The sequence below is a fragment of the Thamnophis elegans genome, chromosome 12, assembly GCF_009769535.1.
Source record: "Thamnophis elegans isolate rThaEle1 chromosome 12, rThaEle1.pri, whole genome shotgun sequence".
Lineage (NCBI taxonomy): Eukaryota > Metazoa > Chordata > Lepidosauria > Squamata > Colubridae > Thamnophis > Thamnophis elegans.
Genome location: NC_045552.1, coordinates 47860166 through 47882105, shown reverse-complemented (window position 1 = coordinate 47882105; position 21940 = coordinate 47860166). Strand labels below are relative to the sequence as shown.

The window sequence follows — 21940 nt, the reverse complement described above, 5'->3', positions numbered from 1 at the left end:
AGTAACAATTGTCATCTTGTTTACACCTCTATCCTAACGTATTTTCTACTCATCTTCTTCTCACATTTCCAATTTCCCCTTTTTTCCCTCTAACCATTGATAAAATACTTCCCAAAGTCTATCAGATTTTCTGATGACACCATTGCAGTACTGGAAATTCAACATCAGGTCTTCTCCCTCCTCAATGCTCTCTTTTTTAGATGTCTCCCCAAGACACCGGATCCAGAATATCAGCCGTTTTGTGTGGAAGCAGGCAACGGTGGCCAGCGAACTGTGGGAGAAGCTGACCGCCCGCTGTGTCGACCAGCACCGTCACATTGAGAGGACCCTAGAGCAGCTGCTGGAGATCAAGGCGACCATGGAAGAACTCAGCACCACCCTCAACCAAGCTGAAAGTGTGCAAGAGACATGGGAGCCCATTGGAGACCTCTTCATCGATTCTTTGCCGGAGCACATCCAGGCCACCAAGGTAATCTTTGATTACTCATCCTGCACTTGTCTAAGAGATCTGCAGCCAAGGGTTGGCAACCTGCGGCTCTGGAGCCGCATGTGGCTCTTTCATCTCTCTGCTGAGGCTTCCGGTCACTGGCAGTAAAAGGAAAAATGGTCGGTAAAAGGAAAAAGGACCCTGTGCTAGGAGGAGACTCTATGGTGAGGGAACCGGACTTCTGGTCGGCAGAGGAAAAAGGATGCCATGCTAGGAGGAGACTATGGTGGGGGAATCGGACTTGTGGTTGGCTCCAGAATTGAACGGGGGCATGTAGTTAGGACCTTTGTGGCTCTTTGAGTGTTTAAGGTTGCTGACCCCTGAATTAAGCAGAGGAAGAAACTGTAGATTCAGCATCTCATTGTGCATTAAGACTAGAAGCATGCAAAGTAACTAGGGTCCAATGTTGTGTTGAGTCATGTCTGTACAGTAGAAGCCAGCGAGCCCCCCCCTCGACGTGAGTGACATTGAGTTGGCCACGCCTGCCCAGTCACATGAACACCTAGCCACACCCACCCATCCAATCATTAGTCAGATCATATTAGTGGTCCACAGGATTTAAAACTATGAATTTAGTGGTCCCTGAGGTCCGAAAGGTTGGTGATCCCTGTTCTAGGTTATTTAATTATTTGCTTTCTTTCTGTCTCTGTCTCTTCCCCTCCCCCGCTCTTTAATCTCTCCTGCTTTTTCTTGGACGGATGTGGCTCCCCAGTTGTTTCAAGAGGAGCTCTCCCCCATGAAAGACGGGGTGAAACTTGTGAACGACCTTGCACACCAGCTGGCTATCTCCGATGTTCACCTGTCCATGGAGAACTCCCGTGCTCTCGAACAGATCAACACACGCTGGAAACAACTACAGGTGAGACACCTTGGACAAAACTTGGAGCTGTGATGGTGAACCTGTGGCACCCGTTCCCACAGTGGCACGCAGAGCCATGTTGCCTGGCATGCACATCGTCGCCCTTTCCTCTTCCGGATTTCTTGCGTGTGTGCGCATGTGATGATTAGCTGACCTTCATGTGTGTGGCAGGGCCAGAAACTGAAAGAGCTGGTCTTCCGTTTTCAGGCCTGAGCATGTGTGCCAGCCAGCTGATCGCCACATGTGCATGTGTGCCAGTAACCAGAAGACTAGCTTGCCAGCACCCGTGCCCGTGCCGGAAATCAGAAGTTCATTTCTGGTCCACGCATACCCCCCTAGGCAGCTCCTCTTTCAGGTTGCAGCCCAACAACCACACACGCATGCTCCGTTTTCGGCAGTCGGTGCCGTAAAGGTTTGCCGTCACTGACTTGGAGCAACCTGGTGCCTAGTCTGGTCTGCTTTCGACCCAGATCCTCCTCCCCCACTCCCATACTTCCCAAAATATAGACAAGCGGACTTGGAAGCTACCTGTTGTGTATGTTTTTATCGGTTATTATCGGTTGGGTTATTACCCAACTTCAGCTTTCCCTGTGAATGGGCACATTTGGCTTGTGCTGAACTACTAATCCCATGGGGAGGATTCGGCGGGAGAACAGCTGGCCTCTAGATGTTGCTTAGCCACGAACTGCTTGCTCGGACCGAAAGGCTGAACTTTTCGCACAACTTAAGTTTGGATGGGTCCATCTTCCACACAGGTCTCCATCAATGACCGTCTGAAGCACCTTCAAGATGCTCACCGGGACTTTGGGCCAGGATCTCAACACTTCCTCTCAAGTAGGTGCACTGGGGATATTTTTTCTAAATGGGGAATTGCTCTCATTTTATATACTCGTGGGATTTTATATACCGGTGGCATAAAATGAGAGCAACCACTTCCTTCTAGCACTGATGATGTTACCTAATAAGGTAATGAAACATCTGCAAGAAAACAACCAAGCTCAGAGAGCACCAAGGACCCTACAGTCCTTTTCGTCTTCCTCCTTATTCCTCTCCCTTATAGCAATAGCAATAGCAGTTAGACTTACATACCGCTTCATAGAGCTTTCAGCCCTCTCTAAGCGGTTTACAGAGTCAGCATATTGCCCCCAACAACAATCCGGGTCCTAGGTAGGTAAGGCGAGATGAGCTATGGGAGATGAAAATATGTAAAGAGCTGTATCTCTTTTTGTATCCTGTATTTTGTAAATCTTGCCTTTTTTTATATCACTTTCAAATAAGGAAAAAAAAAAAAGAGAACCAGGTCATCCCCTCAAGAGGAGAATATGTAAACACAACAATGGATAGAGTGGATGGAGGGAGGAGTAGAAGGAAAAATAGGAAGGAGAGGAGAAAGGAGAGGAATAGGAGAAAGGGAAAGGCAGAGGAAGAATTGAAGGGAATGAAAGAGTAGGAAAGAGGGGAGGAAAGGGAAGAAGAGGGGAAGGGTAAAGGGGAGGAAGGAGAAGGAGAGAAGGGAAAGGAGAGGAGGAAGGAAGGAAGGAGAGAAGAAAGAGAAGAAAGGGGGGAAGGAAGGAGGGAGGGAAGCAAGGAGGGACGGAAGGAGGGAAGGAAGGAGAGAAGAAAGGAGGGAAGGAAGGAGAGGAGAGAAGAAAGGAGGGAAGGAAGGAGGGAATGTAGGAAAGAAGGAAGGGGGGAAGGAAGGAGGAAAGGAAGGGGGAAAGGAAGGAGAGAAGGAGAGAAGAAAGGAGGGAAGGAAGGAGGGAAGGAGAGAAGAAAGGAGGGAGGGAAGGGGGAAGGAGGGAGGGAAGGAAGGAGGGAAGGAAGGAGAGTAGGAGAGAAGAAACGAGGGAAGGAAAGAGGGAGGGAGGGAAGAAGAAGTAGGACCGTTGTAAGATAAGATGGATTTATGGGATGGTAAGAAAGCAATTTCAAGTATATTGTCAACTATAGGGAAAAATGGTTATAAATACATATTATTAATAACAGTTATGAGATCATATAATTGTGAATGTATATATGAAATTGATAAAATAAAAAATAAAAAAATAAAAACAATCCGGGTCCTCATTTTACCCAACTCGGAAGGATGGAAAGCTGAGTCAACCCTGAGCCAGTGAGATTTGAACAGCCGAACTGCAGAACTGCAGTCAGCTGAAGTAGCCTGCAGTGCTGCATTTAACCACTGCGCCACCTCGGCTCTGATGAAGTTACCTAGTTGGGTAATGAAACATCTGCAAGAAAACAAGCAAGCTCAGAGAGCACCAAGGACCCCATAGTCCTTCTCCTCCTCCTCCTGTCTCCTCCTCTCCCTTCTAGCACTGATAATGTTACCTCGTAAGGTAATGAAACATCTGCAAGAAAACAAGCAAGCTCAGAGAGTACCAAGGACCCTACAGCCCTTCTCCTCCTCCTGTCTCCTCCTCTCCCTTCTAGCACTGATAATGTTACCTCGTAAGGTAATGAAACATCTGGAAGAAAACAAGCAAGCTCAGAGAGCACCAAGGACCCCACACTTCAACCTTGAGCTAACAAACATTCTCTTGCTTTTCCTTTGCAGCCTCAGTCCAGGTCCCCTGGGAGAGAGCCATTTCTCCCAATAAAGTCCCTTACTACATCAAGTGAGTATCAAGTTATCTCTTACAAAGCTTCTTCCGGTATCTCGACCTTCATTGCTCTTAGCAACCTTCAGCCCTCTTGCCATATCTTTTTTGTTAAACCTTCATTTGTACCTTGTAAAAATCAATACCATTGATTTCCCCCATCCCTGTACCAATCAGTTATGTTCTCAATGCAGGAGCCGGAGTGTATTTTTGTATTATTTATATGAGCCTTGGACTCGTGATATTTGTTTCCATCCAAGTTTCCAATTTAAGTATTATTATTATTATTACCAAAATTCAATAAGCGTGTTGTTAGGGGAGGTTTTCCTGAGCATTTCCCCACCCCACCCCCGATCCTAGATCCATGAAGTAGCTGAGTTTGTGTCTTTGCAACTGTGTGACAAGCATACTGTGTTTCCCCGAAAATAAGACCGGTTCTTATATTAATTTTTGCTCCAAAAGATCCATTAGGTTAGGTCTTATTTTGTGGAAAATATGATACTAAATGCTTCCATCTGGCTGACAATCTTGTCACCGGTTGGTGCCACAATTTTGAGACAACCTTCCGGTTGGGAAGGAGGAGCACGGCGTGCCAGGAGGAGACTGTATGGCAAGGAGCGGGTTTTCTGGTCAGCTCCACAATCGATAGGGCTTTCAGTTAGGACAGGTAGTGGAAAAAGGACACCACGCTAAGAGGAGACTCTATGGTGGGGGAACCAGACTTCCGGTTGGCAGAGGAAAAGGACACCATGCTAGGAGGAGACTCTATGATGGGGGAACTGGACTTCCAGTTGGCAGAGGAAAAAGACATCACGCTAGGACGAGACTCTATGGTGGGGGAACCGGACTTCTGGTTGGCAAAGGAAAAAGGACACCATGCTAGGAGGAGACTCTATGGTGGGGGAACTGGACTTCTGGTTGGCAGAGGAAAAAGACACTACGCTAGGAGGAGACTCTATGGTGGGGGAACCGGACATCCGGTTGGCAGAGGAAAAAGACACTACGCTAGGAGGAGACTCTATGGTGGGGGAACCGGACTTCCGGTTGGCAGAGGAAAAAGACAACATGCTAGGAGGAGACTCTCTGGTGGGGGAACTGGACTTCCGGTCATCTCCAGACTTCCGGTTAGGACCTTTATGGCTCCTGGTGTTTTCTGTGGGAAATGCGTCCAAATGGCTCTTGAGTGGTTACAGTTGCCAACCCCTGGGTTAGGTCTTATTTGGGGGGAAACAGGGTAATTAAAGCAGCCTTGCGTCTTAATTTATTTCTACTTTATTTTTCTAGCCACCAAGCACAGACCACATGTTGGGACCATCCAAAGATGACTGAATTATACCAAACGCTGGGTAAGAAACACAGTGCGGGTGACCCTCCACTTAACGACCACAATTGAGCCCAATGTTTCCGTGGCTAAGGGAAACATGTGTTGAGTGAGCTTTTCCCCGTTTTACGACCTTCCTTGCCACTAGTTAGGTGAAATTGCTGCAATTGTTTAAGTTAGGGACATCGTCGTTAACTGAATCTGGCTTCCTCGTGGACTTTGCTTGTCAAAAAGGGGATCACTTAACCCTGGAGACCTGCGACCGTCATCAGTACGAGTCAGTTGCCAAGTGTTTGAATTGTGATCATGTGACCACGGTCATTACTGCAACGGTCATTAAGTGTGAAAACTTTTTTCAGTACTGTTATAATTTTGAATGGTCAATAAATGAACTTCTGCAAATCAACAGCTACCCTGGAATGCCATTTCATGGACACTGGGAACTGACAGTCAATAAACTCTAGAACAATCTTTCCCTGCCCTTCACCACCAAATACGTTATATCTACAATTCCCAGGCAGTGTACCGTCTGAGAAAACCCCAGAGTTGCAGTTCCAACATGTTTTGGATAGTCTTAAAAAGGCAAAGGGATTATTCTGGGGACCCAGATACTTGAGGGCAATAGGCTGACTCTGTAAACCACTTAGAGAGGGCTGTAAAGCATTGTGAAGTGGTATATAAGTCTAAGTGCTATTGCAGGCTAACTCTGCCCGTTGTCAGGAGTTCGATCCTGACCAGCTCAAGGCTGACTCAACCTTCTGTGCTTCCGAAATTCAGTCAAATGAGGACCCAGATTGTTGGGGGAGGGGGGGAAAGGTTGACTCTGTAAACCGCTTAGAGAGGGCTGTAAAAGCACTGTGAAGCGGTATATAAGTCTAAATGCTATTGCTGTAGCTGATTGGATATTGCATTAGGAGCCACGGTGGCACAGTGGTTAGAAAGCAGTATTGCAGGCTAATTCTGCCCACAGTCAGGAGTTGGATCCTGACGGTGCTTAGGGTTGACTCAGCCTTTCATCCTTCCGAGGTGGGTAAAATGAGGATCCAGACTGTTGGGGCCAAAATGCTAACTCTGAAAACCGCTTAGAGAGGGCTATAAAGTGCTGTGAAGTGGCATATAAGTCTTAAGTGCCATTGCTATTATTGGGAGCCAAGGATCTCCAATATTGTCAAGGGAAAGGATATGAAATTGATGGCTTCTTTCCTTTCTCTTCTTTTCATTTTTCAGCTGACTTAAACAACATCAAGTATTCTGCTTACCGTACAGCCATGAAGCTACGCCGGGTGCAGAAGGCTTTGAGACGTAAGCCCTTGACCTTCCTTGGGTTTCCTTCCTCCATCCTCTCAAGTTGTATTCGCCTCCGATAGAATTCAGATCGGTCTGCACCACAAACTTCATATGTGTCCTTGAAGGAGATGTGCACATGTGCTATCTTGTCTGCACACCCATCTCCTCCCGGATGACATTAGTCTAAATGCTATAGCTACTGCCTTTCCTTCCTTCCTTCCTTCCTTCCTTCCTTCCTTCCTTCCTTCCTTCCTTCCTTCCTTCCTTCCTCCCTCCCTCCCTCCCTCCCTTCCATCCTTCCTTCCATCCTTCCTTCCTTCTCTCCCACCCACCCTCCCTCCTACCTACCTACCTACCTACCTACCTACCCTCCCAGTGGTTAGAACGCAGTATTGCAAGCTAATTTTGCCGATTGCCAGCAGTTCGATCTTCACTGGCTCAAGGTTGACTCAGCCTTCCATCCTTCCAAGGTGGGTAAAATGAGGCCTCAGGTTGTTGGGGGCCATAGGCTGACTCTGCAAACTGCTTAGAGAGGGCTGCCAAGGACTGTGAAGTGGTATATAAGTCTACGTGATAATTGCTATTGAGATGTGTTGTGGCTGCTTTCCTCCCCCCCCCATTTGTCTCCCCACAATAATCTCCTGGTTTGGGCCCCCCTTTTTTTTCCTACCCCACAGTGGATCTGGTGACGTTGTCCACAGCCTTGGAGGTGTTTAATGAACATGAGCTCCAGCCCAGTGACCACGTGATGGACGTGGTGGAAGTGATCCATTGCTTGACCGCTCTGTATGAGCGGCTGGAGGAGGAAAGAGGCATCCTGGTCAACGTCCCTCTCTGCGTGGACATGAGCTTGAATTGGCTGCTCAACGTTTTTGACAGGTACTGGGGACAGACACCTGTGCAGAGAGAAAATACTTGCTAAAACCTCTCTCCCCCCCTCTCCCTCCCTCTCTCTCTGATTGTTACTTCAGAAAAAAACAGTCATTTCCTCATTCATCCCCCTGGCGAAAATGAGATGATTACTGTAAGTCAAGGGAGTCAAACTCGAGGCCCACTGGGTACTTAGCAGTGGTGGGATTCAGCCAGTTCACACCTATTTGGGAGAACCGGTTGGTAACTTTCTAAGTAGTTCAGAGAACCGATTGTTGGAAGAAATCTCATTTTGGTTCTTTCCACTTTGCAGGGCTAATCCTGTAAGGAAGGTAGGAAGGAAACATTCTGGTGTTGTTTCTAGCCTAACCTTTATTGCCCTGCTTACAGAAACTGCCTCTCTGGTTAACCCTTATTACATTGTCACAGCTAAGGCGAAGCACCCATCGACCTGAGTGACGTTGAGTTGGCCATGCCCATCTAGTCACATGACCACTGAGCCCCACCTACCCAGATGGTCATTAGGGCAGAGAACCGGTTGTTAAATTATTTGAATCCCACCACTGGTACTTAGACTCTGGAAACAGCTCCCGAGCTCCGTTTTCAGCTGCCATGGCCTCCTGCAACCCTCTGCCGGTGAGAACGGAGCTCGGGAGCCCATTTTCACTGGCAGAGCGCTCAGACACCACAGGTACCCCCAAGAGGAGTGATGTCGAGCTGGCTAAGCTCACCCTGGCCACGCCCACCCCGTCCTCCTGAGGTCAAACACAACCCTGATGCAGCCCTCAATGAAATCACGTTTGACACCCCTGCTGTAAGTCCCGTCTGAAGCATGAGCCGCAGTGGCCCAGTGGTTAGAATGCAGTATTGCAGGCTACTTCTGCTGACTGTGAAGGAAAGGAATTTACACAGTGGTGTAAATAAAAGAGGTTTTGCAGGGACCAAGACTTTGCTTCTTGCTTCCTAAGGAAGCCCGGGTCAGAACAGACACGGGGAATTTGAACTGAAGTGGAATTCCTTAACTTCTCCAGGCCTCTCCTCTCTCGTTCGGGAGGGGAGGCTAAGAACTATGCATGGAAACAACAAAGAAGCAGATGGCGACGGAATAAAAAGAAGCTTTGTAAATTAGAGCTCCCCGTTCTTCTGGCTAGCTGGCAAAAGAAATCTCATTTTGGTTCTTTCCACTTTGCAGGGCTAATCCTGTAAGGAAGGTACAGGTTTTATCAGGGAACAGAGGACAAAGGTTTCACCCCGCTCCTTTTCTTTCAGTGGGCGCAGCGGGAAGATGCGGGCGCTCTCCTTCAAGACGGGCATCGCGTGTCTCTGCGGCACGGAGGTGAAGGAGAAATTCCAGTGTGAGTCACTTCTGCAGAAGACGGCTGGTGGAATCCGAGGGGGAGGCTTCCAGATTTAGCAAGGATGAAGGATGAGAGTCATGGGCAGCTGCATCCAAGGAAAAAGTCCTTGGTCTGGATGGCAGCCGTGTTTCATAGCTCTCCGGCTCTTAATTTTGACAGGGGTGGAAAGCTGCTTCACCAAGAGGCAAGAGCTATAGGGAACGACAAACGGGATGTGGTGGCTCAGTGTCTAAGACGCTGAGCTTATCGATCAGAAAGGTCAGCTCTTCAGTGGTTCGAATCCCTAGCGCCGCGTAACGGAGTGAGCTCCCGTTACTTGTCCCAGCTTCTGCCAACCTAGCAATTCAAAAGCACATAAAAAATGCAAGTAAAAAAATAGGGACCATCTTTGGTCGGAAGGTAACAGCATTCCATGCGCCTTCGGCGTTTAGTCATGCTTCCTACTGACGAACCCAACCCAGCAAGTACTGATGAGATGATCCAATCTCTTAATCCAAAGCTTTATTTATCCTTTTGGCACAGGATGAAAGCAAAACCAAGTTTGGTTAATTCCCCTGAAATTCAATATAATTAAAGCATAAAATCTTCCCTCCCCCTATTAATGCAAGGTCACATTGTCCAAGTAGGTGTCCAGGTGTTGTTATGGGAAAACGTCCACGCCTCTGGCCAACAGCTGCTGGCGTGTCCTTGATTCCCACGAGACAGTTTCTTTTTATCGTCTGGAATGTACATTCCAACGTCTCCCTCCCTCCCCCATCTGTTGGCAAGCTGTGAAACAGTAAAAAATTAAAGCAGCCCGAATACCCTTTGAAAGTTGACATGTGCTTGATATGTGCATATTCACATATCAGCCATTGTGTCTTTTCCCAAAGACAACTGGGACTATAGTTCAGGGAGAATATAAAGAATTGGAGTATTCGCGGAACTAAAATTTCTCCTCCACATTTTTAACAGTTCAGACATAGGTTTGAGTCAAGCTTATTTTCTTCCTATGAGACCAGAAAGATGGCATGAGGAAGGCCGTGATTTCAGCTGCTCTTCCTTTCTCTCTCCTCCCTGTAATCTATGCATGCCAGGGGTGGTATTCACTTACCTTCCCTACCAGTTGGCAAATGTGAGCCCGTGTGTGCACTTTTGTCAAACAAAGGGCCTAAATAGATGGGCGGGACCACCTACAATGTGGTGGCTCAGTGTCTAAGATGCTGAGCTTATCGATCAGAAAGGTCAGCTGTTCAGTGGTTCGAATCCCTAGCGCTGCGTAACGGAGTGAGCTCCCATTACTTGTCCCAGCTTCTGCCAACCTAGAAGTTCAAAAGCACATAAAAAATGCAAGTAAAAAAATAGGGACCATCTTTGGTGGGAAGGTAACAGCGTGGGTGGGGCAGAGTGGGTGGGCGGGGCCACCTACAATTTCCGCTATCGGTTCAGGCGAACCATTCCAAACCAGTAGAATCCCAGCTCTGATGCATGCCCTTCCTTCCTTCCTTCCTTCCTTCCTTCCTTCCTTCCTTCCTGTTTTCAGACCTCTTCAGCCAGGTGGCCAATTCCAGTGGGCTCTGCGACCAGAGGCATCTCGGCATCTTGCTCCACGAAGCCATCCAAGTCCCGCGACAGCTGGGGGAAGTGGCAGCCTTCGGGGGGAGCAACGTGGAGCCCAGCGTGCGCAGCTGTTTCCGTTTTGTAAGTGAAGCTATTTCCGCTTTTCCCAGGAGCATTTGTATATGTCTGTGGGGGCAGGGGGGGTGGGCAGAGAGTTTAGAAAAATCAAAATGGCAGATTGGAACTCTGTTACCTTTTTACGTGCAGCACGCATACAACACGCATGTAAAAAAGGAGTAAGACTTTGATCAGATAACTGCAGCCATCATCTTTTGACAAACATGTAATTAGGGATGGGCTGCTACGGATTTGGATTTGGAGGAAAAAATATCTACTGTGAACTCCACGTAGGCATCAGGAAGGGTATCCGGCCAATGAATGCTCAGTTCTATCCAATTGCCCTGACTCTACCCTGTAAATTCAGGGATTACAGGATCCTAAAAAAAGGAGTTTTATATTACAGATTCAGAGGAAAAAAGTGTACAGCCTTGAACGTTGTGGGATTTGATTGTCTCCTTTCCTTCTTCTAGGGAAATGGCAAAGCATCCATTGAGGCAGCTCAGTTCCTGGAATGGGCAAACTTAGAGCCACAGTCAATGGTGTGGCTGGCCGTCCTCCACCGAGTAGCCATTGCTGAGCAAGTAAAACACCAGACTAAGTGCTCCATCTGCAGGCAATGTCCCATCAAAGGTTTCAGGTATGGAAAGTAACACGGGGGGGGGGGTCTTTCAATTCTTCTGGAAGGCTGATGGGTACAGACAGATCCTTTTAACAGAATAACAACAGAATTGTAAGGGACCTTGTTGGTCAGCTAGTCCCAGGGCTCAGCAACCCACGGTTCTGGAGCCGCATGCGGCTCTTTCATCCCTCTGCTGCGGCTCCCTCTTGCTTAAAGTATGTATCACATCCACCAATGTGCGACACCCGCTGGCATATGATTTATTGAGCTTTTCAACCCCCATTAGGCCAACTTCCAGAAGAAAAGAGAACGTTTAATTCAGCTACATATACTAATTTTGTGGCCGCTTAGGAAATAGTCAGGCGTGGGAAGGGTTTTGTGGCTTCCAATGTTTTCTTTTCTGTGGGAAATGGGTCCAAATGGCTTTTTTGAGTGTTTAAGGTTGCCGACCCCTGATCTAGTCCAATACCTCCCCACTCAAGAAGGAGACCTTTTACCATTTCCGACAAGCATCTATCCAGTCTCTTCCTTAAAGCTTCCACTGATGAAGCACCCACAACTTCTGAAGGCAAGCCGTTCCATTGGTTTTTACTCCCTGTGCAGATCTAATGAGGCAGAAGTAATAGTCATACAATTTGGGCTGCAGCTTAATTCTCTGTTCTGACCCCCTTCCGTACAGTGAGTCACGCCGACACAAGATTACTGCTAGACAATTTATTCACAGTAAATTGACACACCGACAAGACTTTGGCAGACTTCCCAGATAAGAAATACACACCAGAGCTTCTCCAGCTTTAGTATAATAGTTGAATCCTGCAAACAGCCTCCTCCCAAAGTCTCTCCTTATATACTCTCTTGGGAAGAGCCTAATCACAACCACCTGGGTCCAATTATCTCCTTTGTCTCCTTAATTGTTGCCGGCGCTTATCCACCTGTCTCTGCTGGGCATCCGGGACCAATTCCCTCTGCCCCTCATCTCTGCTCAAGGGCCTGACATCTTCACCACTGCTCCAGGACCTGACGTCATGGGCACACTCCCTTTGGCTTTCACTGCTGCTCCATGCCTCAGGCGCCTCCTGGTGGCCAACCAGCCTCTCTGGTCCCTACTCGGAGTGTGAACCCTGTCCAGGGTTCTCCACATCTTCCAGAGCTAAATCATAGGGCCCCTCACTATCAGAGTCTGTTTGCAGCTCCAACAGCTCCTGCTGGGCCACAACAATTCTCTGTGATGTTTGACCCTCTAGCAAACATGACCGGGCCCATTAGATGTAGGCTAGAGGTCGCCATCTCTTGTCAAAACTCTCTTGGCCATCACACCTTCCCTCCTCCTGTCTTGGGGTAGCGGTTTGGTTGTTTCGACTACTACTAGTTGTCTTCCAAGGGGGGGAATATCATCTAATCTCCTCCCCCCCCCAACCCCCGACCCCAGCAAATGAGAGACATAAGATCCCAATTTTTGCTGCCCTTCTGGATTTAGTGCAGTGGTGGGATTCAATTGTTTTTTACTACCGCCTCTGTGGCCGTGGCTTGGTGGGCATGGCAGGGGAAGGATACTGCAAAATCCCCATTCCTTCCCCACTCCAAGGCAAGGATACTGTAAAAATCCCCATTCCCTCCCCACCCCACCAACCTGCTTTCCAGTTCCGTCCTCCTGTGCAGGGCAACAGAAGAAGACCCTGCCAATCAGTTGAGACTCAGGAGGCAATGAATAGATGGGGGTGGGGCCAGCCAGAGGTGATATTTGCCGGTTCTCCGAACTACTCAAACTTTCTGCTACTAGTTCGCTAGAACCGGTTGGAACTGACTGAATACCACCTCTGATTTAGTGCCTCTGATGTCATTTTTCAGGTAGCCAGGTCAAAAGCATTCGATTTGAGCCTGACTTGGCAGTAGATGAACAAACAGTTTGAAAAAGACACATGGCACCCTCAAGACAGCTGCAACATTTTTAGCAAAAGGATGAAGTTAAAAAAAAAGGGATGAGACACAAAAGTTCTTTCTTTTTAAGATTGGAGGCACAACAAGGCCAAACAATATAAATAGCCCTGTTGTTTTGTTTTGTTTTTAGCTAAAGGAAAAGAAGGCTAGTTAAACGGTTAACATGTAATCTACGTTATTCCTATAATCCCACATCACTCTGATCATCGATATCCCCAAATCAGTGTTTCATTCCCCCCCCCCCCAGTTTCTCACAAAAAGTAAAAATCAAAATCAAAAATGGCTTCCAAATAGAACTAAAATTGATCAATCAACGCTGTCGATTTTGCCAATTTCATCAATCTCACCATCCGTTCTTCCATTGTGGGTCCCTTCCCTCTTTGTGCATGCAGAAATCATCGCTGCAATTGTACTTAAAAGCAAAATTCCAGACAAAAGACCAATCCGCTGTTGATGTGATAAACTCTACATTTACTTAAGCACGCCTCAAACACTGCACACAAAGTGATTGGAAACCTGCATGCCAAATGCATTCATTGCACCTCGGGAGTCCAACTCTGATTTATGAACTGACGACAGTATCTCCCTTCGCTCCAAAGTGTAGCCATCATAAGCCATTAGCAGCGTGAAACAGTGCAGCTCTTTTTATTCAAATACCCCTGGCCGAATCAATCATTTTGATAGATCTAAACTGTTCATCAGCTAAGAAATTTATAGCCCTAAGTGGCCAGTCTGCATTTAGTGCCTCTGATGTCACTTTTCAGGTAACTGGATTCAAAAAAGGATTCGGTTTGAGCCAGACCTGGCAGTAGAGGGATAAACAGTTTGAAAAGGACATAAGGCTCCCTCAAGATGGCTGCGACTTTTTTTTTTAGCAAAAGGATGAAGTTAAAAAAAAAGGGACGAGACACAAAAGTTCTTTCTTTTCAGAAAAAAAAGAGGGAAAAGAAAAAAGAAAATAAATCTGTATTAGCTTTAACAGGTTTGGATTTATTTATTTATTTTTAAGTTTGAAAGTTTGTTTGCATCCCACTCTGCAGAGTCTGTCCTGTTTATCCTGGTTTGGTGCAATTCAGACGAGTTTTGGTTGTGCAGGCATTGGATGGACATCAATATTTGATTTTATGACTGGTATAAGACAAGGTGACAAGACTGGAACAAACTATATATTGTGATTGGACAGAAGGATTGACAATGTATTAAGTAGGCTAATGGTCAATGGTTGAGACTAGCTGTATATAATGTGAATGGATGGTCACTTCGACTTCACAGTACTGCCTTGTTTTAAATGTAAAAATAATAAAAATATATTGAAAAAAAATATTTGGGTTTGCCGGTTTAACCAGGAACAATTTTTGGGTCGCTCCAGGTACCGCAGCCTCAAGCAGTTCAATGTGGACATTTGCCAGGCTTGCTTCTTGACGGGACGAGCCAGCAAGGGAAACAAGCTGCATTATCCCATCATGGAATATTATACAATGGTAAGAGAAGGAAGGCATTGTCAGCCAAGATCTATGTGCGGTGGTTGGATGCTGCCAAAGTGAAGCTGTGCTTAGCATCCTTACGGGGCAGGTCGTGCAGTCCTGCATAGGCCTAAGGGTAGAACTTGCTACTTATCATGACCAGACAAATGCGCGCACGACAAAAGCGTGCTGACAAAACCGCGGCGCTAAAACCGCGACGTCATCAATGCGACGTCATCAACACGGCGACAACAGCATGCCGACAGAAGCGCGGTTTAAGTTAAGGTAAGGGTTAGGGTTAGGTTTAGGTTTACAACACGCTTCTGTCGCCGCGCTTCAGCGCTCATTCGTCGCCGCGCTTTAGAACTCGCGGGTTTGTCACCGCAGTTTAGTCGGGCGCACTTTTGTCATTCGCCCTTTTGTCGGTGAACCGTTACTTATTACTTGATCTCTCTTTTTAATGAAAAAAAAAAGAATAAGGCAAGAATAAGGATTGGAGATGAAGTGGTTTTTTTCTGGTGAAACTGGTATATCACAGCAACCTGTCTACCCAACTATTGAATGAAGCATACTGCTTCTGCTTTCGCCCTTTCAGGCCCAATCCAGGGGGACTTCGCAGGCAGTCACTTCCACGCCAAACTATTTGTTTGTGTTCCGTTTATATTTTTATTTTACTGCCAGAGAAATAAAGGGAGATTAGTATAGATGTATTTCAAGCTATTTAGCTCTCGTCAGCTAGCCTGCCTTTCTGTTCTGACCCCCCTCCGTACGGTGAGTCACGCTGACACAAGATTACTGCTAGACAATTTATTCACAGTAAATTAACACACCGACAAGACTTTGGCAGCAACCCAGACTTCCACAGATAAGAAATACACACCAGAGCTTCTCCAGCTTTAATATATAGTTGAGTCCTGCAAACAGCCTCCTCCCAAAGTCTCTTCTTATATACACTCTTGAGAGGAGCCTAATCACAACCACCTGGCCACAATTATCTTCTATATCTCCGTAGTTGCTGTCGGCGCTTATCTGCCCATCTTTGCCTGGTGTCCGGGACCAACTCCCTTAGCTCCTCCCCACTGCTCCAGGGCCTGACATCAGGGACAAACTCCCTTTGGCTTTCACTGCTGCTCCATGCCTGAGGCGCCTCCTGGTGGCCAACCAGCTTCTCTGGTCCCTGCTCAGAGTCTGAACCCTGTCCAGGGTCCTCCACATCTTCCAGAGCCGACTCATAGGGTCCCTCGCTATCGGAGTCTGTTTGCAGCTTCAACGGCTCCTGCTGGGCCACAACACCTTTCTAGCCTAATATGCCAGCGGCCCAGGTTCGAATCCCAGAAGGGTATGGCTTCGTATAAGTCTCTCTTTATTTCTTTGTCGATAAAATTCAATACTTTGTCAATTCAATACTTCAAATGATTGGGCATCCTGGATTGATTCAATACTCAGCAAACTGAATATTGAAATGTGCTTAGTGAATCTCCGCACTTCAAAATTGACCAATCATATCAACAACTAGTTCATTTCTCAGGGGCTGTTTGTAACAATGGTCCGTGGGTTTAATTAGGATAAATAATCGGGTCATAAATTGTAAATTAGGATCTGGCAAAAAGACTTATAAATCTTATTAACAAATTTTTGTTTAGATCTTGTTATGAAGGTATAATCAATCTGGGTCAGAAGAGAGGAGACATGACACAAATAGCAAACAATTCCTTTTTTTAAACTATAATAATAAGGAAATGTTAATGGGTACTTTTGGTGATTATTAAGTAGAAATGTTAACATCTCTTAGATCTGTCTTAGATTTTAAATGTTTATTTTGTTAACACGTAATCAACTACGATAATAATAATGAAATGATAACCTTAATTAGTAAAATAAACTGGAATAAATTGTAATCTGGGACTTAGGGAAAAGACATATATATCTTATTAATAAATTTCTGTTTAGAGCTGTTTATAAAAGTATAATCTCTTTTGGGCCTGAGGAGAGGAGAGGTGAGATAAATAGTAAATAATTTTTAGTTAACTACAATAATAACAAGGAAATGTTAATGGATAATATTTAATGATACATACAGGTGTGTTGTACTAGTAAAAGCAAATTGGACAGAAGCGTTAATTTGTGAGTTGCGGGGGGGAAAGGAGAGAGAATATTAGTAGTTATCCTACTAACTCTTTTTTAGAATATGCAATAAAGATGTAAAGTTATGGCAGACTCATTGAGATTGCGAAAGTATGCCAGTAGGTGGTTGTGTCTTCAAATATAAATGATTTTAGATAAAAACATGTTTAAGTAACTGTAATCAAATGAAAATTGTGGTACAGTGATAGTAAAATACATACATTCTAAAATGTACAAACTTAATTTGAATGAAGTATATGTAATGATTGTGGAAGAAACGCACAAAATGTATCTGTAACCAATTGACACGCTTTCTACAAGATGTAACAAAAGATGATTCTTTTTTTTCTTATGTTTTTGTCTTATAAAAACAATAAAAAAAAATTAAAAAACAACAATGGTCCATGGAAATGACCTTGGCAGACCAGGGGAAAGAGCTGCAGCCAAGGGCACAATTGGCTAAGGGTCAACTTAACCTACAGGACGAATGAGGGCGTGGCAAACATCACAGAAGGGACCCTCCCTTAGTTTCTTGAGCTGTAAAGGCAAGGGGTGGGAGAGACCTACTTTCAAACTTGCAAGATTCAATTAATGTAAACTTACAATAAAGTAGAGCTAGAATAAAATAGAATTCTTTCTTGGCCAAGTGTGATTGGACCCACAAGGAATTTCTCTTTGGTGCAGATGCTCTCAGTGTATATAAGGAGAATAAAAATACATTCGTCAAGAATAAAAAGATCCAACACTTAGTGATAGTCATAGGTTACTAATAAGCAATCAAATCGTACTGGGAAACAAATAAAACAATATAAATTGAAAGATACAAGCAACATGGTTATAGTCATAAGTTGGAAGCGATAGGTAATAGGAAGGGAGAGAAGAATAGCAATACAGTCTGAGTAAATTATTTGACAGTGTGGTGGGAATTATTTGTTTAGCAGAGTGATGGCATTAAGGAAAAAACAGTCCTTGTGTCTAGTTGTTCTGGTGTGCAGTGCTCTATAGTGTCGTTTTGAGTGTAGGAGTTGAAACAATTTATGTCCAGGATGCGAGGGGTCTGTAGATATTTTCACAGCCCCCTTTTTGACTCGTGCAGTGTACAGGTCCTCAATGGAAGGCAGGTTGGTAGCCATTGTTTTTTCTGGAGTCTCTGTCTGTCTTGTTGGGTTGCAGAGCCAAACCAGACAGTTATGGAGGTGAAGATGACAGATTCAATGGTTCCTCTGTAGAACTGAATCAGCAGCTCTTTGGGCAGTTTGAGCTAAGTGCTTCTGGATATACTTCTTGCCTGGACTAGCTTGCAAGCCTGATGCTGTTCGCCAGGATTCAGAATAGCTCAACAACTCCTTGCTTCCCATCTCCTGATTATAATCTTCCCAAAGATCTGTCCTGCTCCTGTTGGACTCAGCCAAGTGCCAGGCTGAAGGTGTCCCTGGCTCTTAATCCTGGTTCTTGGCAGACCTCAATCCTGAAGGTATCCCTGGTTCTTTGCAGACCACTTCCAGCGAGAACATGAGGGATTTTGCTACCACCTTGAAAAACAAGTTCCGTTCCAAGCAGTACTTCAGCAAGCATCCCCAGAGGGGGTACCTGCCGGTCCAATCCGTGCTGGAGGCAGATGTCGTCGAAACGTGAGTTGAAAGTGGAGAGACAGCTGTGAAGTCCTCTTGCCTTCCACTTCCCAGCTCCTCTGAGCAACCAGAGCTGTGTTTGGGCATTTGGGACACCGCTTTCTCTTTTATAAAAGACTGGAAACCTTTTATGGGCTTTTTGCTGCCAATGGATAAGAAGGAACTGGTGATTTCTGTGTTTACCAATTAATAAGGGATGGATATGAGGGGAGCGGTGCAGTGGCCTAGAGGTGGCGCTCTCGCCTCACAATCAAGCAGCTGTGAGTTCAATCCTAGGTAGCGGCTGATGTGAGTCAATATCTGCATTGGCGACAGGAAAGGCATCCAGCCAGTAAACATTCAGCTCCATTCAATTGCCCCGACTCCACCCTGCAAGGGATTATGGGGTCGTTAAAAGATTTTAAAAAAGAAAAAAGGGGGGGATGGATTATGAGGGGGAAGGAATCCCAATTATGTCTATTCGCTCTTTTTTCCTTTATAATTTTATTCTATGTCTTTTTGCGTTTATCTTTCCAACGTGCAAAAACTTTTTAATAAGTTAAAAATGTAGGTAAATTCTAGTATCCCAACTAGAATCTCCCACTAATGTAGCAAATGTTTTCATTGATCGACTTATTTGTCTTTTAAAATTGTTATGCTTCTTTTGGGTGTTTTTTCCAGGCCAGCCTCTTCTCCGATGTTGCCACATGCTGACACCCATTCTCGGATCGAGCACTTTGCTAGCAGGTGAGACTTGGAATCTCTCACGGAAGGAACCATTGTGACCCACCAGGGGCCAGTGAAGCAACTGTCTGACATGCCATTTATATTTGAGGCAGTGATGGGTTTCAAAAAAATTTTGGAACGTCTTCTGTAGGTGTGGTCTACTTTCCGGGTCCATTGGTGGAACCTCTTCTAACCGGTTCGGTAGATTTGACGAACCGGTTCTACCGAATAGGTGCGAACTGGTAGGAACCCACCTCTGATTTGAGGTCATTAGATCCCTCAGCTGAATGAGAGGGCCAATCCCAAGGTCAAACAGTAAGTGGAAGGAAATGGTACACTCAGTTAAAAAGGTAGAGGAAGAAGCAGCCAACTCAGCTGGTCTACTCTAGGTAGTAAGGTAAAGGTTCCCCTCGCACATAGGTGCTAGTCGTTCCCGACTCTAGGGGGGCCGTGCTCATCTCCGTTTCAAAACCAAAGAGCAAGACGCCTCCGTGGTCATGTGGCCGGCATGACTAAACGCCGAAGGCGCACGGAACGCTGTTACCTTCCCACCAAAGGTGGTCCCTGTTTTTCTACTTGCATATTTTAAGTGCTTTCGGACGGTTAGGTTGGTAGAAGCTGAGACACATAACGGGAGCTCACTCCGTTACGCAGCGCTAGGGATTCGAACCGCTGAACTGCCGACCTTTCTGATCAACAAGTTCAACCTCTGAGCTACCGGGTCCCTTCTAGGTGTTAAAGCGGTAGACCATTTTCTTTAATCAAATAATTTAATCGAATTCATCTCACCAAGAGTGATTCCGGGTGGCACGCAACCACAATGTAAAAAAAAGAAAAAAGCACAGGGACAAACTGTTAAAATCCACATTAGTAATCATCGCGAAAACGTTCAGGATGCGAAGCCTAGATGGGGGCTAGGGGGCTAATCATTTGTCTACGGACTCTCTGTTTTCTTCTCTTGTAGGCTTGCGGAGATGGAAAGCCAGACATCTTCCTTCTACAACGACAACCTGTCTCCAGATGATAGCCTGTGAGTTGCAACTTCTCACTTCCCCCTCCACCCTTTCCCTCTCTCTTATTTTGCATATCGATTCTTGGGCAAGCCGGATCCCGTCTCAGGCCTAATCTTAGCCCAGCCAGCCGGCTCACCTTGTAATGATGGGAAATTGAGGAAGAGAGAAGACACCAGGCAGAGGGACATACTGTATTTTTCAGAGTATAAGAAGCACCTTTCCCCGCCCCCCCCAAAAAAGAGGGTGAAAATCTGGGTGCGTCTTATACACTGAATTCATCATTTTTGCCTTACTGAACCTTCCCTCCTTTGCAAAAATAGATGTGCAGAGGGTTTGGGAGGTTTGCAAAGTGCTCCTGGGGGCTGGGGAGGGCAAAAATGAGCAAAAAATGGGCTGTTTCCCCCCCCAGCCCCCAGGAGCACTCTACAAGCCTCCCCAAGTTCTGCATGCCCCCCATTTTTTTTCAAAAACTGAGGCGTGCAGAGGGTTTGGGAAGCCTGCAGAGTGCAAAACCTTTTTTAAAAAATTTACCTCTTCAAAATCATGGTGCGTCTTACACTCCGTTACGTCTTATAGTCCGAAAAATACGGCAGTTCCTAATCATCTGGTTAGATTGATTTGGCTGGCCTAATGTGGGGTCTAAAAATCAACCACCCCTCTTCAATTGGGTCGCTTCTGAGTTTGAGAGGGCTTTAGGCTGAGCATCCTCTGGTGCAGGAGTCTCCCAACCTTGTGCAACTTTAAGACTTGTGGACTTCCACTCCCAGAATTCCTTTCAGATCCTTGTGGGGGACAAAGTTAGCAAGTTAAGAAGACTCAACGTCGATCTTCCACAAGGTTCTATATGGCACCCTCACTGTTTAATCTTTATATCTCAGGTATGCCACCTACAAGGGGACGTAAATTTGGATATGCTGTTTAAATGTGGCTCTGCTTAGCATCCTTATGGGGTTGCGCAGTTCTGCATAGATAGGGCTTGAGCGTACAACAAGTTGCCACCTACTACTGATCTTCTCTCTTTGTTTTAATGAAAAAGGCAAGAATAAGGACAGGAGAATCCAGGGAAGAATACTTCAGGTGGTTCTCTCAACCTGAACTTCATACCTCAGGAATTCTGGGAGTTGAAGTCCACAAGTCTTAAAGTTGCCAAGGTTAGAGACCCCCTGCTCTGGTGGTCCATCTCCTCTGCCAGGTGTCCAGTTGGTCATGGAAAGCATCCGATTGCCCTTTCCGTTTCCCAGAATTGCCCCCAGGACAATGTATCCTGTGGGTGCTACTTCTTCCTGACCCTGCTGGTCCAAGAAATCCTTTAAAGGGAATCACGGGGCAGATATGGTCCTTCTGGGGTTGATAGGTAAAAGGTAAAGGTTCCCCCGCACATGTGTGTTAGCCGTTCCTGACTCTAGGGGGCCAGGCTCATCTCCGTTTCAAAGCTGAAGAGCCAGCGCTGTCTCCGTGGTCATGTCGCTGGCATAACTAAACGCCGAAGGCGCACAGAACGCTGTGACCTTCCCACCAAAGGTGGTCCCTATTTTTCTACTTGCATTTTTTACGTGCTTTCGAACTGCTAGGTTGGCAGTCGGGGTTGATAGACCTTGGCAAACGCATGAGCATCCAGACGTTCCCACCTGTCTCATCTCTTGGAAGCTTTGGTCCCTTTGGCATCTCCATCTCTTCTCCATCGATTCACATCCTTTTTCTCACAACCCGGTTGCTCTTCTCTCCACTACCTCAACCTCATCATAGCTCTATTCACAACAGGGATGAAGATCAATATCTTTTGCGCCATTCCAGCCCTGTCACCGACGGAGAACCTATCTCCAGCCAAGAGGCCCAGGATGGCACCAGGACAGATGATAAAGGAGAACTGGAAAGAATTTTGGCCCACCTGGAGGATGAAAACAGGTAAGATGGTGTTGATCACTGGAGTGGTGGCCTCTGCAGGGGAAGAACATGCTCTACTGCAGCACTCCAGAAGTCCTTCCTTGGGTCCACCAGATCTGGTC

At 46.1% G+C, this 21940-nt stretch overlaps 1 protein-coding gene across 1 annotated transcript in view; it reads left to right on the top strand.

Annotated features, from left to right (window-relative positions):
• The window catches only part of DRP2 (dystrophin related protein 2), a 42613-nt gene that overhangs the window by 15577 nt on the left and 5096 nt on the right, over positions 1–21940 (top strand). The window contains exons 5-19 of the mRNA XM_032228145.1: positions 201–469; positions 1200–1346; positions 2102–2180; positions 3904–3964; positions 5231–5292; positions 6495–6569; positions 7232–7433; positions 8694–8779; positions 10305–10462; positions 10912–11078; positions 14368–14479; positions 18080–18216; positions 18877–18942; positions 19886–19951; positions 21696–21839. Coding sequence (XP_032084036.1) covers positions 201–469; positions 1200–1346; positions 2102–2180; positions 3904–3964; positions 5231–5292; positions 6495–6569; positions 7232–7433; positions 8694–8779; positions 10305–10462; positions 10912–11078; positions 14368–14479; positions 18080–18216; positions 18877–18942; positions 19886–19951; positions 21696–21839 — 1831 coding nt within the window. The remainder of the gene's footprint in view (positions 1–200; positions 470–1199; positions 1347–2101; positions 2181–3903; positions 3965–5230; positions 5293–6494; positions 6570–7231; positions 7434–8693; positions 8780–10304; positions 10463–10911; positions 11079–14367; positions 14480–18079; positions 18217–18876; positions 18943–19885; positions 19952–21695; positions 21840–21940) is intronic.